General features: G+C 37.3%; 1 protein-coding gene across 1 annotated transcript; it reads left to right on the top strand.

Annotated features, from left to right (window-relative positions):
- The first annotated feature begins 3,185 nt into the window (after positions 1 to 3,185).
- Positions 3,186 to 9,868, top strand: Toll-7 (Toll-like receptor 7). The gene has a single exon (XM_067771279.1). It carries the CDS (start codon positions 3,968 to 3,970, stop codon positions 8,555 to 8,557), a length of 4,590 nt encoding a protein of 1,529 aa, XP_067627380.1. The 5' UTR covers positions 3,186 to 3,967; the 3' UTR covers positions 8,558 to 9,868.
- Positions 9,869 to 17,501: the final 7,633 nt, after the last annotated feature.

Below are 17,501 nucleotides of genomic sequence, written 5' to 3'. Positions count from 1 at the left end.
CACCATCTCATAAAGCCAGTGTACTACAAGTGGAATTCCCTTGCAAAATAAAAATTTGTTCTTATAAATTTTGAGACAGGAGGGAAAGAAAACAACAGTTTCTTTAAAAACGAAATAAAATAATTAGATATACATATTTATATTTTATGTACTTCAAAGATATACACATCGTTGTAAGGTTATTGTGTTAAAAAAGTATTTTATTGCATAAGTCTACGAATGATTTAAATATAATATAGAGCTAACATTCAAAAGTTGAATCATTCTACACATGAGAGTTTGTTTGCGAAATATGTTTTTTGAAATACGCAAATAAATATTTGCTCAGAGAATAAAAAACAAATTAAGGCCGAGCTTTTCTTCCAATTTGCGTTCTGCTCCTTTTAATCTTCACTAAAAAAAAAAAAAACCAAAAAAAAAACAAATTGGTGGGACGAGACCTATATCTTTGATGCCGACTCCACCCCTACAGATGAAATTTCACTGATATGCTTTTCATGGCACAAATACACTCGGAGTGTTTGCCAAATCACTTCCGAGGTGGGACCCGATTAAAGAAATCTGTTTTCCAATTGAAAAAAATTCTTTCTAAACTTCTGATGTTACTTTACACGGAATTTAAGCCCAGCAACCTCGGTGTGGTAGGCAGAGCACGCAACAAACACACCACTGCGGCCTTCTGGGTGAGAATAATAATAGGAATTTTGTAACCACGAACAATAATTTCACCAGCTTCCGACTTCTGAACTAAACACAATAAACCTGGAAACTGCCCTAACCAAAACCCCAGAGATTACTTAAATGTAAAAAATTAGATTCGATACTTGGACAATGTGCTGTGTATGGTAAAGGCTCTAAGACGACATAAGCGGCCTTCACGCATAAGCAATAATATCTGACGATCAACGGGGAGAACAGATGAGTGGCATATTTGATCTGTTCCATGTAAGTATTATACGAAGAAATGTAATGAGTGCAATACCACCAACACATACTCATACCAATACATTGCCCTCTTTTTCGTTAAGCTTATTGTTTCAGGGCGCCACTCTGAATGAGAGGGTTTCGATGCTTTTTCAAAGTAAAAAGTCACACTCTCTTTCTTCTCTGTTCAATCTGTAATCTGGCCTACTGGATATCGGACAAACCTCAATAATTGTAATAATTCAGAGAAATTGTTTCAAAAAAGTAAATGGAAATTATTATTACAGAAGTATATAGTAGGATACAACACGAAGCTATTGTAATGTCCAGCGAGAAAACGCCAGTTATTTGATAAACTTGATTCATTGTCTTTGTAACACTGGGCGGCGATTATAGTCAGGTACAAAGTGCTGTCGACATGGAGAACTCATGACATCCGCGGATTTTGTCTGCAGCAAAATATAGTTTCCCAAAATAATAAATATTGGAGAGTTAACAAGTAATCAGTCATCAGCATGATAACTTCTTTTGATTAGAAGACACGTCGAAGTACCAACGGCTCAGTTTGCTTGATATCCTTTGGGTCTTCCGCTCTATTTTTGAGTTATAATTATGCCTTCCATCCGGTTGCTCGTGGACCGCTTCTCTACTTTTAGTGATAGATTAAGAGAAATGGCAAAAGGTACTGAATAGCATGTTTTGGCTGACTGGACCGAAGTCTTTTTGATAGGTCACGTGTGACATGTGACCAAGTTGGTTACTTCTAAATTGGGTATATAAGGTGGTGTTTTACATTTGACCGCTAAAATATTTAAGAAAAAAAAAACTTTAAATATCGCTTAATATAGCTCTCCTTGATTCATAGGTTTCTTGAAGGAATTCAAATTAAAAAATAATGGGAGAGTTTGTTTTCCTTGAATTTTCATAAAAAATTGCCACACGATGATTAAATTGATACATCCCTTAAAAGATCTGCTAAATGTATGAATTTATTTTTCCATTCTCGAAACTCTCCCACTTCTTCGAGAAATCCTTAACATATCCGAAAATTATGTTATAAATTTCAAAAAACATCTCTGCGCACTCGTACTTCCAATGCCTATTTATACAAAATGAATTCATCATAAAGAAATGATATGCAAATTCGATAGCCGGAAACGGAAATACGTATTGAAATGTGGCTAAATTGCAACACACTCATTTCCTTAAGAGGCTCTTTAAATCCCAAATACTGTGTAACTCACTAATAACAAGCAAATGTGAATATCCTTTTTAATTTGCTGTGTCTGCTATGAAAACACATAACAAACTAAGGATTTTTCAAACAAAAGAAGAAAATGTGAAAAACCACTTGGCATAATCTGTAGCCACAGGGCAAGGAGCAAAAAAAGAACGTACAAGAAAATGTATAAAACAGATTGACGAAAATTTTTAGACGGCTGCACAAATATAATACATATTTATAAAATAGGAGAGAATTATAAATATATTAATATTTGCTTGAATGAAATATGCGCTCAAATGTTTGAGAGAAAATTGAGAGCGTCTACGTTGAAGTGGAAAGGTAAGTGAGTTAAGTGAGAATATCGTTTACATTAATGAGTGCGCGCTTGCTTTTCAACTAGAGAAAAATTTGGCTGAATTTTTGCTGAGTGGTGATGAATAAGAAAAGAAGAAAGTAAATAAGAAATTTAAGCAAACAAAAATATTGATACGACAGCTGAGCGCGCATTTAAACAAAGCGCTCAATGGGGATTGTGCTATCGAACACACTTTTAAGAGCGCGCTACCAAAGTCTACAAAACGAGAAAGCGCTCAATGGTTGCGCCACCCGAATGCGCCCTGTTTACAACAGTTGCGGCTCATGTTCGTGTAAACTCCAACAAAAAAAAAAAACTTGTTATATGGGGTGGTTGCGCGTTATTCGCTGCCGGCTTGAGGCAAGAATCGTACGCGTTTTGCCATACAATTCTTTGCTACAAGCAAATTTCGTATACCATTGACTGGCGCTGCTATTGCCGTTGTTGCAAACATTAACAACGCGCTCGTAGTTTTCGACGACGTCGTTGCCTTTTGCCGTCGCTTTTGATTTTGACTTTCGGAGCTACTCTATACACTCTATTACTGGACATCAACCATACAAAATCAACTCGAAAGCAAGTCGAATTGTGAATACGATAGCGCGCGACCAAGTGTACGACGACGAGTAAAAATGTTGAGTACGTCAACGTTTTACTATCAGTTCGAGTTCGAACGTCGCATAAAACAGACGTGTAGGTTGTGCGCAGTGTTACGCGAAAAACGGGTTTTTGAGTTTTTCTTTTTTCCATACACAAAATACAATCATCAAACAAACAAACGCTTCAAATTTGTAAAGTAGAAATAAAAAAAAAACACCGAAACAAGTGCATAAAATAGTCAAAAATATGCCTGAAAATAAAAGCAGTGCAAAGTGTTTTACGCCCTATAAATGGGGGGCGCTTTAGTTAGCACATGAAAAATAGCAAAAGAAAAGTTTGTGTATTTTACGAACGAAGCTCACAAAAATAAAAAAAAAAACTGGTGTAGTGAAAAAGTTTACCAACGACTAAGACCGCGTTGACAAGTGATAGCTACGCTTTGCGTGTTATGCGTGAAAATTGTTGGATGAAAATTTCGTTGTATGAAAAATTCATGAAGCAAAATGTTTGAGGCGTAGACAAAAAAAAGTGTGACAAAAGTTTTTCTAAAATAAAACGAAATAAATGGGAAGTCTAATTGAAGCGAAAGCAAATAAGTTGAAACCTAAACAAATTGGTTTACAGGAAAAGTTAAATGAAATAACAAACACAAAAAAGGAAGTTATTTATTAAAAATCAGCATTTATAAGTTAACACTTACGATTTACGCGCATGCAAATATCAACTAAATGCATTTAATTCAAAGCGCTCATATGCCAGCAGCGCATAGAAAACGCAACTCTATGCAAGCGCTGAAGTGTCTGAAGCACTAACAAAATAAAACAAACTTATATAAAAATAAAAAAATAAAAATATTTTAAAATATGTGTAAATTAAGCAGATTACCAACGCGCCTCTTCAAAAGTGATAGCGCATTTACGCTACTACTTCTAGCGCACCTACTAACACAAAACGTATGGAGCGCTTTAGCAATACAACATAACAAGGGCGGCAATGTAGATAGACCAAATAATTCCTATGCACCCTCATCTGAATCAGCGAGCTCAGCAAATGCAGCTAGCATGATGGGTAGCTCAATAGCAGGCGCTACAGCTACAGGGAGCGCTGGTGCTGCCTCCTTTGTAGCTGTTGCTGACGCTGCATCAAAGTCAACGTCGAACATCGATACAGCGAGTGGCGCAGCGGCTGCATCATCATCCTCATCCTCCTCCTCCACACAATCACAACCTGCTACAAATCAATGTTCCTGGCAATATAATGGCACGACATCGGTGCGCTGTAATTTACGTACTATCGAACGACATATAGCGCTCGATTTACAAGGTGCTGATGGCACCAGTCAGCTGGAGATCAAATGCAGCGAACTCTACCTCTTTGAATCACAATTGCCACAGGCGGCATTTGCGCGCCTACAAACGCTCGATGTGCTACGCATTGATGGTTGCAAATTGCTGCAATTGCCAAATAATGCATTTGAGGGTTTGAATGTGTTGCGCACATTAGCAGTGAATACGCATAATCCCGTTTGGGGAGCAAGCAAAACGTTGGAATTGTTTCCGGATTCGTTGAATAGCTTGAAGCAATTGACTGAATTGCATTTGGGCGATAATAATTTACGTGCATTGCCGGCTGGTTTCCTTTGTCCGGTGGGGAATTTGCAAGTGTTAAATTTAACGCACAATCGTATACGTTCAGCAGAGAATCTTGGTTTTGCCGATATGAATTGTAATGGCGGTAGCGAGTTGCAGATATTGGATGCTAGCTACAATGAATTGCGTTCTGTCACAGAAAGTTGGGGTATATCACGTTTGCGACGTTTGCAACATTTAAATTTACAACACAATAATATTTCAGAGCTATCTGGCGAATCTTTGGCTGGATTGAGTTCGCTGCGTATTGTCAATTTGAGTAATAATCATTTAGAAACATTGCCAGAAGGACTATTCGCTGGATCGAAGGAATTACGTGAGATACATTTGCAAAACAACGAACTCTATGAACTGCCAAAGGGACTATTTCATCGCCTTGAGCAACTGCTTGTTGTAGATCTGTCGGGTAATCAATTGACATCCAATCACATTGACAATACCACCTTTGCTGGGCTCATACGTTTGATTGTGCTAAATTTGGCGCATAATGCGCTCACACGCATCGACTATCGCACTTTCAAAGAGTTGTATTTTCTACAGATTCTTAATTTACGTAACAATTCCATTGGTCATATTGAAGATAACGCTTTCTTGCCACTCTATAATTTGCATACTTTAAATTTGGCTGAGAATCGTTTACATACCTTGGATGATAAGCTTTTCAATGGATTGTATGTGCTATCCAAACTCACGCTCAATAATAATCTTATAAGCGTAATCGAACTGAGTATATTCAAGAATTGTTCCGATTTGAAAGAACTCGACTTAAGCTCGAATCAATTGAATGAAGTGCCACGCGCTTTACAAGATCTCGCCATGCTACGCACGCTCGACTTGGGTGAAAATCAAATACGTACTTTCGATAATCAGAGCTTCAAAAATTTGCATCAACTTACGGGGTTGCGTTTGATTGACAATCAAATTGGTAACATCAGCGTTGGCATGTTTGCCGATTTGCCACGTTTAAGTGTGCTTAATCTCGCCAAAAATCGCATACAATCCATAGAACGTGGCGCATTTGATAAAAATTTCGAATTGGAAGCCATACGTTTGGATCGTAATTTCTTATCCAACATCAATGGCGTGTTTGCAACGCTTGTCTCATTGCTGTGGCTCAATCTTTCGGAAAATCATCTAGTTTGGTTTGACTACGCCTTCATACCGAGCAATCTTAAATGGTTGGACATACATGGTAATTACATTGAAGCGCTCGGTAACTACTACAAACTGCAGGAAGAGATACGCGTTAAAACATTGGATGCTAGTCACAATCGCATCACCGAAATTGGCGCTATGTCCATACCCAATACCATTGAGCTGCTATTTATTAATAACAATCTTATCAATACCATACATACAAATTCGTTTGTGGATAAAATTAATTTGGCGCGCGTTGATCTTTATGCCAATGCGTTGGCCAAACTACAATTGCAACAATTGCGCGTCGCACCCATACAAGATGGTAAAACTTTGCCCGAATTCTATTTGGGCGGTAATCCTTTCGAATGTGATTGTACCATGGATTGGCTGCAGCGCATCAACAATCTCACAACACGCCAACATCCACGAGTTATGGATCTAACGAATATCGAATGCGTTATGCCACATGCACGTGGTGCACCCGTACGCCCACTTACCAAGCTGAAGTCGCAGGATTTCCTCTGCCGCTACGAGTCACATTGTTTTGCGCTGTGCCATTGCTGTGACTTTGATGCTTGTGATTGTGAGATGACTTGTCCGAATAATTGCACCTGCTATCATGATCAGATTTGGTCCACAAATGTTGTCGATTGCGGTGGTCAGCAAACAACCGAGTTGCCACGTCGTGTGCCTATGGATTCGAGTGTTGTTTATTTGGATGGTAATAACTTTCCGGTGCTAAAAGATCATGCATTCATTGGACGCAAAAATTTACGTTCGCTCTATGTGAACGGTAGTCAGGTGGCGCGCATACAGAATCGCACTTTTGCCGGTTTGGTGTCGCTGCAAGTTTTGCATTTGGAGGATAATTTGTTGCATACATTACATGGCAATGAATTTGAATATTTGATTGCTTTGCGCGAGCTTTACCTACAAAATAATCAGCTTACAACATTGGATAACATAACACTTGCGCCGCTTGTAACACTCGAGGTGCTGCGCATCGATGGTAACCGCTTGGTGACGCTCGCCATGTGGCAGCTGCAGCAGCCACAATTCAAACAAATACGCACACTGGCATTGGGTCGTAATCAATGGAGTTGTCGCTGTAAATTTCTGCAAGAGCTCACCGCATACGTTGCAGACAATGCGCTAATAGTACAAGATTTGCAAGATATCTACTGTGTGGATGCGGGTATAAGTGGTACAAGTGTAGTGCAGAAGCGTGATTTAGATTTCAATGCAACTGCTGCATGCACCGACTACTATGCTAGCGGCTCAATCTTGCAACATGGTATACCAAATACTTACATACCATTACTGGTTGTGGCATTGGCGTTAGTATTTCTGCTAATTGTGATCATCATGATTTTCGTATTTCGTGAATCGCTGCGCATTTGGCTATTTTCATATTATGGCGTGCGTGTGTTTGGACCACGCTGCGAAGAAACCGAGAAACTATATGATGCAGTGCTGCTACACTCCGCCAAGGATTCCGAGTTTGTTGCGCAACATTTGGCGGGTGAGTTGGAGACGGGGCGCCCAGCGTTACGTATTTGTTTGCAACATCGCGATCTAGCGCACGACTCCACACACTATCAGCTATTAGAGGCATCACGCGTTTCACGTCGCATTGTTATTTTACTATCACGTAACTTTCTGCAGACTGAATGGTCACGCTGTGAGCTGCGACGCGCCGTACACGATGCGCTACGCGGCAGACCGCAAAAGCTAGTAATTATCGAAGAACCAGAGGTGCTATTCGAAGCAGAGAGCGATATTGAGCTTTTGCCATATTTGAAAACATCAGGTGTACATCGGATACGACGCACTGATCGACATTTTTGGGAAAAGCTACGCTATGCGCTACCCGTCGATTATCCCACTTATCGTGGTGGCATTGCTGGCGTACCTGGCAATAACTATACGCTCGATCACAATCATGAGCGCATCAAACAACCCTCTAGTCCTGGCATACTTTATCGTCAAGCGCCACCACCCGCCTACTGCCCCGAAGGTGTGGCGGGCAGCGCTCTTGCTGAGCATGGCGCTACAGAACCCACAAACTATTCATCCGCTACTACAGCGACACCTAGCCCTCGCCCGCAACGACGTGAACATGCCGCTATTGCAGGCGCTGCTGCGGGCAACACTTTACATCATCCCATTGTTGGTACACATTTACATCCTAACGCGGCGCAAGCGGCAACGCTCGCAGTAGCAGCTGCACAACGAGGCGCAGAACTGAGTGGTGGTGGTGGTGTTACAAGCAATAATAGTCAGTACTATCATCATGCCACAGCGCCTAGTCAAACGTATACAATGCGTCCGCCTTCAGAGCATATTTATTCCAGCATCGATTCGGACTATTCGACGCTAGACAATGAAAATATGCTAATGATGCCCTCACCATCGCCTACGCCAAATGGTGGTGTGGGTATGCAAAGTCTACAACGCTTTCATCAGCAGCAACAACAACAAACTATGTCGCAAACCTGGCGACCGCAACAGCTGCAACAACAACAACTACAACAGCACCAAAATCAAAAGCATCAGCAACGCAGAGAGGGTGGTGATACGACGCAGGGCGCTGCGTCCTCAATGACAATGGCGGCGAATGGTGGACAACAGCAGGGACCACATGTGCAAGCTTATCTAGTGTAGATGTAGTTGTGTAATAGGCATATAAAGGGAAAATTATAAGCATAACTATAAAAATACAACGCACAGCTATTCAAATAAAAATTTAAAAAATGTATTTATTTAAAACTAAGTAGGAAGGTAGCGATGTATTTTTTGAGGACTGGTTCCTGGCACTGAAAGTAACACAACAAAGGTGTAAATTACTTTTTTCTTACCTAAAATGATGATATATGAAACGAAAACTACTTGCATAAAGCAAAAAAAAAAATATTTTTATCAATTAGAAATTTTCTAAAAAAAAAACAAAAAATTTTCAAAAAGAATTTATATAAAAAAATTATGAAAATCATCCTTAATGCAAAATCACTTAAAACATTTTTTTAATTTTTATTTTAGAGGTTAAAGTGTTGCTTATTTATTTTAAAAATCAAATGTGCATGTCAAAAAATTACAAAAATGCATAAAACGCTGCGCAGTGCTCTTAGCTGCTGTTGAAAAATTAGTAAATTTAATAAATTATTACAAGAAGAAATTTAATTTAAATAACTTAATTAAAATAACCAAACTACTTGATAGCCCAGTGAACAAAAAAAAATATGCAAAATTCTATTTCTTGTACAAAAAAATGAGTTTGAAAGACGAAAATAAATAAAAAAATTATAATGTGTTAAGTAATACAACAAAGTGATTATGTCGATGCAAGCAAAGTTAATGGCGATGATTATAAACGTATGTAATATGCATTTATGTATGTACGTAAACTTTATTTTTTCCATATAAAAATACATAGACTCATACATACATACTTTAAATCGTACATATACACTTATATAAACTAACATGTAAGTACTCCCATCTGTGTAAATAGCTAGCATATAATTATTTTGTTAAGCTTTAGCTTAAGCAAACACATAATGTACATACGTCTATATATAAGACAACCGTGTACCTACATGGCTATAAATACATATATACATATATATATTTATTTAGTTAGACAAACCGCATGCAAGCGTCAGGACTTCACAGTTGGGTGAAGTGATGGCATTGATGACATGTTATAGTGTGAAAGAAGAAAGTGAGGGGGGCAGTGCTGGAAACAGCGCAGCTAAAGAGCAAGAAAATCGTATTTGGCTAACACATTTTTATTTTTATACCTTTCATGAAAATGAAATGGTATATTAATTTCGTCACGAAACCGAAAATTGTAAGTCCTTAAAGGAAAATATATAGACCCACCATTAAGTATACCGAAATAATCAGGTTGAAGAGCTGAGTTGATTTAGCCATGTCCGTCTGTCCGTCTGTCCGTCTGTCCGTCTGTCTGTTTGTATGCAAACTAGTCCCTCAATTTTTGAGATATCTTGATAAAATTTGGTGAGCAGGTGTATTTGGGTGTCCGATTAGACATTTGTCGGAACCGACCGGATCGGACCACTATAGCATATATCCTCCGTACAACCGATTTTTCAGAAAAAGAGGATTTTTGTAATATCTTACCCAATTTAACAGATTGAAGCTTCAAACTTCACCATATACTTTCGTATATTGCACATATTTTTGCCTGAAAAAATTTATGAGATCGGTCGTATATATAGTATATATCCCCCACAACCGATTGTTCAGATAAGAAACTTTTCGTAATTACTGCCCTATTTTAAGAGCTAGAGGCTTCAAATTTCAGCGAATGCTTACGTATATAGCATATATTGTTGTCTGAAAAAATCATAAAGATCGGTGGTATATATAGTATATATATGGTGGTATATATAGTATATATATATAGTATATATATATATATTTTCGCAAATTTTAGCCCCATTTTAACAGCTAGAAGCTTCAAATTTCACCGAATATTTACTTATATAGCATATATTGTTGTCTGAAAAAATCATAGAGATCGGTTGTATATATAGTATATATCTCATACAACCGATTGTTCAGATAAGAAACTTTTCGCAATTTCTACCCCATTTTAACAGCTATAAGCTTCAAATTTCACTGATTGCTTACGTATATAGCATATATTGATGTCTGAAAAAATCATTGAGATCGGTGGTATAAATAGTATATATCTCATACAACCGATTGTTCAGATAAGAAACTTTGCGCAATTTCTGCCCCGTTTTAACAGTTAGAAGCTTCAAATTTCACAAAATGCTTTCGTATATAGCATATATTGTTGTCTGAAAAAATCATAGAGATCGGTCGTATATATATTATATACTTCATATAAACTGTCATTTTGACCCCTTTTTTACGGCTAGAATCTTCAAAATTCATCAAATTTCATCAAATAGTTACGTTTTCGTCATATATTTTTGAAATACGTGATTCGTAGTCATAGTTTTTACACGCAGACCACAAAAAACCTGAAACTTTGCATCCTCACACAAAGTACCTACCTGTTTTTTATTTTATATTTATCTTAAAAATCGTTAAGGTATGTAGATCTGTTCACTATATATTTCTTATCTTATACATCCGATTATTCGGAGATTACGAACGGGATAAGATTATTGTTCAGCCCCATTCATGAAAGGTATGAAGTCTTCGGCACAGCCGAAGACAGTCCCGTTCTTACTTGTTATTTTATTTTTTTCAACATTTACAGGCTAACGGTGCTCTTTAGCTACAACCCTTCAATTAATATGACTTGCCACCACCCTTTAAGCTAGAGTTGTGCTTTATTGTCCATTTCAGAGGTTCGGTTCTTTCGTTCTTTTTCTGATGAACGAACAAGTTGTTCTTTATGTTCATCTGTTCCTTTTTTTTCAAGCAAATTTGTTAACTTCTGCTCACGCCCACGAAAAAAGTCAACAAGTATAGAAAGGGGTGTGTATGCAGCAATGCTTTGGGAGGGTATATTTAAATGTGTTATGAATAAATAAGTTTATATATGAAGGGCTTAGAACCAAAAGGATCTAAGTAACATCGACGTTGAATTGGGATAATTAAGGTTAATGTAAATTACTTATTGTAAATTATGGGTAAATGCGTTTGAAATAATTCCTGTCTAAATGAATGCAGGTTAGTCAACTAATTTAAAGGATGTTTACTGCAGATGGAAAATAACTGCAAATTTCCAAAAATTATTGCAATAAAATTTCGAACGTTGATTACTCGGCCAAACGAACATGCAGAATTTTTTCAAGTATGCAGTTTTGTAGCCCATTTAATTTTAGTGTAATAAAGTGGTAAACTTAAGTTCGTAGGAAGTCTCGCTGATTTTTGGCAATTTTTTTCTGGATCCAAGCGCACTTAGACCCTTTTGGCTCCAAAAATTGTTGCAATAAAATTTCGAACGTTGATTGCTCGTCCAAAATAACATTTAAAATTTTTTCGAGTATGCAATTTTGTAGCCCGTTTAATTTTAGTATAATATAGTGCTAAACTTAAGTTCGTAGAATATATCGCTGATTTTTGGCAATTTTTTTTTCTTACGAGGATAAGGACTTTTTCCATATAAAAAAAATTACGTTAAAAAATTCCTAGAAAAAAATTGCCAAAAATTAGGGTAATTTTTTACAAAACTAAGATTAACTTTTTGTAATAACAGCTGACTTTATAAACGTCAGTTTCATTTTATTTTATTTTGTCACTGCTATACGATGATGTATTTTCATGTAAGCCTGCTTTTACATTAGCCAAGTATTGAACCCAAGTCTGCGGCACAGACGAGAGAGGGGAGAGGCTTCTTCACCTCTTTCAAATCAGCGAGGCTTCCTACGAACTTAAGTTTAGCACTTTATTTTACTAAAATTAAACGGGCTACAAAATTTCCTAATTGAAAAAATTCTGCATGTTCTTTTGGCCGAGCAATTAAATTTTATTTCTTGGAGGAGCGCACTTAGATCCTTTTGGCTCCAATCATTAATGCAATAAAATTTAGTTCGTTTTTGGCCTGGCAAACATATGGCACTAAAATGTCCAAAATGGCTTGGATCGCATTGTCAACAAATATACACTATATTAAATATACAAATATGGGTATAACTCAATTTTAAAAAAATGTCACGTAGATCCTTTTGGTTCTGAGCTCTTCATATATATGTATAATTAACTTCAAAAATACTTACAAATTTCGGAAGATCCAGGAAATTGAAAGAGTACAGAAACAAGTTGTAAATATGAACTTTTCAAGTTTAATAAAAGTAATAATTAGTTTCTTACAAAAGAGGTTTTTCATAAATAGTCCACACATCTTTAGTGTAAGTGGCATCATCGACATTCGTGCTCACTGTCAAATTCTACGTACATATGTATGTATGAATTTACAATGTTCGCGAACGTGAAGAGAGAAAGAACTAAAAGAACAAATAGAACCGAAATAGAAGATCTAGCTCACTTGTTCAGTTGAGAGACCCGTTCAATTGAACATGTTCATAACGAAACGACCCAACTCTACTTTAAGCTAACCTACTGCCAAACAACTTGGCCTTGTTTACGTGTAAATAATTAATTCAATTAATAAATAATAAACAAAAAAATAAACGTAATCAACAAAAAAGTGCACGTAAACACGTATGTATATAATGCATACATACTAGTAAATATGTCAATACATTAGGGTAGTCCAAAAAAAGTTTAATTTTAAATTTCATATTTTCAAATTCGCAATTATTTTATATAATGAGCAGTGAACGCAATTTTGTAGTAACTAAAAATATTAAACATTTTTTTTGCAGATACTGTTAGTATATTGTCATTTATAGCAATCCGCAGAAAAAATTTAACTGGAATTAGTGCCGCTACATAGATAGAATCAAAGCGTAATTGAATTTGACAGTACTCTCTTTGCAAAGAGTACTACAATGTCAATTTGAAAATAATAAATAAAAAAATAAGAAAGTTTGCAATTTCTCTAATTTTGAATTTTGTAGTGTGATAAAGAGTACTGAGTGGGTCGCCCCTTCCCAGCAGGAAAAATTTAACGTTGCAAACCACAATTCTAAGAAGAACCTAAGTTAACCCAAATTTTAAATTTCATTATATTTATATATATATCATTATATTTATATATATGTAATTCAAATGTGTTAATATGTGATGGTCCACACCGAAACAAATAATTTTTTATGAAATTCTTTCCCATACATATGATATCATTAGCATTATATTGATAGCACTGATAGCAGGAGGAATGAAAACGGCGACCTTGTAACTGATGTCCAGAGAGTGCTTAGATTATGGAGGGAACACTTCTCTGCTCTCCTAAATGGAGGCAGCAATTCACCGCGCAGAGATGAAGAACCCGATCCCGCAATCGATGATGATGGAATATATGTCCCCCCGCCCGATTATGACGAAGTTAGAATAGCAATAACCAGATTGAAAAACAACAAGGCCGTGGGCGCTGATGGATTGCCTGCGGAGCTATTCAAGTTCGGCGGCGAGGAGTTGGTAAGGCGCATGCAGCAGCTTCTTAGCAAAATATGGGCGGACGAAAGCATGCCCGACGGTTGGAATCTAAGTGTTCTTTGCCCAGTCCACAAGAAGGGGGATACTGCAAAATGCACCAACTATCGTGGAATCAGCCTTCTTAATATCGCATATAAGGTCCTTTCAAGTGTATTGTGCGAAAGATTGAAGCCCACCGTGAACCGGCTGATTGGATCTTATCAGTGCGGCTTCAGACCTGGTAAATCTACCATCGACCAGATTTTCACAATGCGCCAAATCTTGGAAAAAACCCGTGAAAAGAGAATCGACACACATCACCTCTTCGTCGACTTTAAAGCCGCCTTCGACAGCACGAAAAGGAGCTGCCTATATGCCGCTATGTCTGAATTTGGTTTCCCCGCAAAACTTATACGGCTGTGCAAAATGACGTTAAGCAACACCATCAGCTCAGTCAGAATTGGGAAGGACCTCTCCGAGCCGTTCGAAACTAAACGAGGTTTCAGACAGGGTGACCCCCTATCGTGCGATTTCTTTAATTTGATGCTGGAGAAAATTATACTAGCTGCAGAACTTAACCGCACTGGAACAATATACTATAAAAGCGTGCAATTACTGGCATATGCTGATGACATTGATATCATCGGCCTAAACACCCGCGCTGTTAGTTCTGCTTACTCCAAGCTGGAAAAAGAAGCGGTAAAGATGGGTTTGATGGTGAATGAGGACAAAACGAAGTACCTGCTGTCATCGAGCAAAGAGTCAGCGCATATGCGCCTTGGCAACCACGCTACTGTCGGCAGCCATAATTTCGAAATAGTAAAAGACTTCGTTTATTTGGGAACCAGCATCAACATTAGCAACAACATCAGCACTGAAATCCAGCGAAGAATCAATCTTGCCAATAAATGCTACTTTGGACTAGGTAGGCAATTGAAAAGTAAAGTCCTCTCTCGGCGAACGAAAATCATACTCTACAAGTCACTTATCGTACCCGTCCTGCTATATGGGGCAGAAGCATGGACCATGACAACAGCAGATGAAGCGGCTTTGGGAGTGTTCGAGAGAAAAGTTCTTCGAAAGATTTATGGACCTCTACGCGTTGGCGATGGCGAGTACCGAGGAAGATTTAATGATGAGCTGTACGAGCTATACGCAGACATCAACATAGTCCAGCGAATTAAAACGCAGCGGCTGCGCTGGCTAGGCCATGTTATGCGAATGAAAGATGATGCTCCGGCCAAGAAAGTGTTTCTATCGGAACCCGCCTATGGAAGCAGAGGTAGAGGGCGGCCCCCACTCCGTTGGAAGGACCAGGTGGAGGGCGATTTGGGCTCCCTTGGTGTGACCAATTGGCGCCGGTTGGCGGAGCGAAGGAGCGACTGGCGCGCCTTGTTGGACGGCCATAACCGTTTAGACGGTTAAGCGCCAATTAAGTAAGTAAGTAAGTAAGATAGCAGTCAATTGTTTGATGCAGAACCGTTCCTAAAACAAATGTTCGCAAGAAGGAAATTTTCGAAGTATTATGATGATAAGTGGCAGCAACACTCAACCGTGTGAACACAAAATAGATTTGCATCAAAAGCAAATCTTCACCATTCTCCTTGTAGAATCGGTAACCTTTTTTTATTTGTCAACTTACAGCCGGAAAACGCGCTTATCAGAGCCAATTATTCGCGTCTAGGAGACAGAAATTGCGAAAAGTTTCTTATCTGAGTATTCGTTTGTAAGGGATGTGTACTATATATACGACTGATCTCCACAATTTGTTTTTTCATCAATACATACCGCACACGTAAGCATTTGGTGAATTTTTCGTTTCTGGCTGTTAAAATGGGGCAGAAATTACGAAAATCTTACTTCAACAATGGGTTGTAAGGGATAGATGCAACATATATGATCGATATCAATGACTTTTTCAGGCAATAATATATGCCATATACGTAACCATTCGATAAAATATGAAGCTTTTATGTAGCTGTTTAAAAGGGGCAGAAATTAAAATTAGCTTTTGATCTGAACAATATTACCGACCTCTACGATTTTTTTTTTAGACAATAATACCTGTCATATACGGAAGCATCTGGTGATTTAAAGCTTATATCTCATAAAATGGGAAAGAAATGACAAAAAAATTAATTTTCTTAAAAGTCGGTTGTATGGGGGATATATGCTATAGTGGTCCGATCCAGCTGGTTCCGACAAATGTCTTATCTGACACCTTTATATATACCAGCTCACGTAAATTGTTCAAGATATCTGAAAAATTGAGAGACTAGTGTGCGTTCAAACAAACAGACGGACATGGCATAATCAAACCAGATTCTCAACCTGATCAATTCGGTAAACTTATTGGTGGGTCAATTTCTTGTCCTTAAATGACTTAAAATTTTGACATTCGTGACAAACTTTATATGCCATTTCATTTTCATGAAAGATATATTTAATACAGAAGTATGAGTTGGACCAAAATGGGTTACTTCTATTTGTTTACGATTTTTGACACAATCGTCTCTTATATGAGATTAATATATAACTGTCAATCACACTTTGTTGTTTACACTTTGGATACAAAAAATGTTGGCGTAAAAGAAAGTATATATTTCTTGAGTATATGGTTCAAAGGCTGTTTGCAGTTTTCACCTATATTTGCTTAAGCAAAATAATTTTTGTTATAATTTTTCATAAACCTGTACAAATGTCTAACAAAATCACTATAAACTAGAGTTCAAGATTTTACGCAAAATGCTTGAAAATTTGAATTCGACACGCGAATCTTCAGTAATATTTGAAAGTTTTCAGTAAGAATTTTTCTGATTACGGGTGTAAGTCTTAATCCTCTGAAAATATTTCCTGATTTTTTGCAATTTTTCCATTTTCTTCCATACAAGCTTTTGAGCGTAAAGTTTTATAAAGAAGAAAATACTCAGTTAAAAAATTTGCTCAACAAAAAAAAAAAGGCAAAAAAAAAAAAAAAAATAATGCCGAAAATCTGGAAATTCTGTTAGGGGATTATCTATAATTATAACATTTTATTGTATTCATGTCAATAATCTACACAAATTCTTGAAATTCTACAGGAAAAATTCGTGCTTAAGCAAAAATAGGTGCAAACTGCCAGAAGTCCTTGCTCCAATACTTTTGCCGTGAATATCGTTTCAGAAGAACATATGACATTATTTTTGCAAAAAAACAAAATTACAAACATATTTAGGGCTAGTTCGTTTATCTGTGTTGAACAACTGAGCGTTAAATAGTTCTTCTTACTAATTTTCTTGGGTCACACTGACAAAACGCCTATAGACCTTAAAACCAGTACAAATTGCCATAAGGCCAATAAATAGGCCATATGATCAATGGACATGATGGCCATTAACCTTATGTCATCGCTCCAGTGCGTCACATAAGATAGGCTTCGATTTGTTCACTTAAGATTTTGGGGGTATTTCAAAAATATCTTACCCGGATTCTTGTTCTTCCCACCTCAAGATAGAAGAGAAATATAATAGCGAGTTGCTTAAATTTACTACATTTTGTAGCACACTCATCGATAATTGTTTTAACA

The sequence above is a fragment of the Eurosta solidaginis genome, chromosome 3 (assembly GCF_040869045.1).
Source record: "Eurosta solidaginis isolate ZX-2024a chromosome 3, ASM4086904v1, whole genome shotgun sequence".
Taxonomy (NCBI): Eukaryota; Metazoa; Arthropoda; class Insecta; order Diptera; family Tephritidae; genus Eurosta; species Eurosta solidaginis.
The sequence above is the reverse complement of the archived record's forward strand: the minus strand, read 5'-3'. Positions and strand labels throughout refer to the sequence as shown.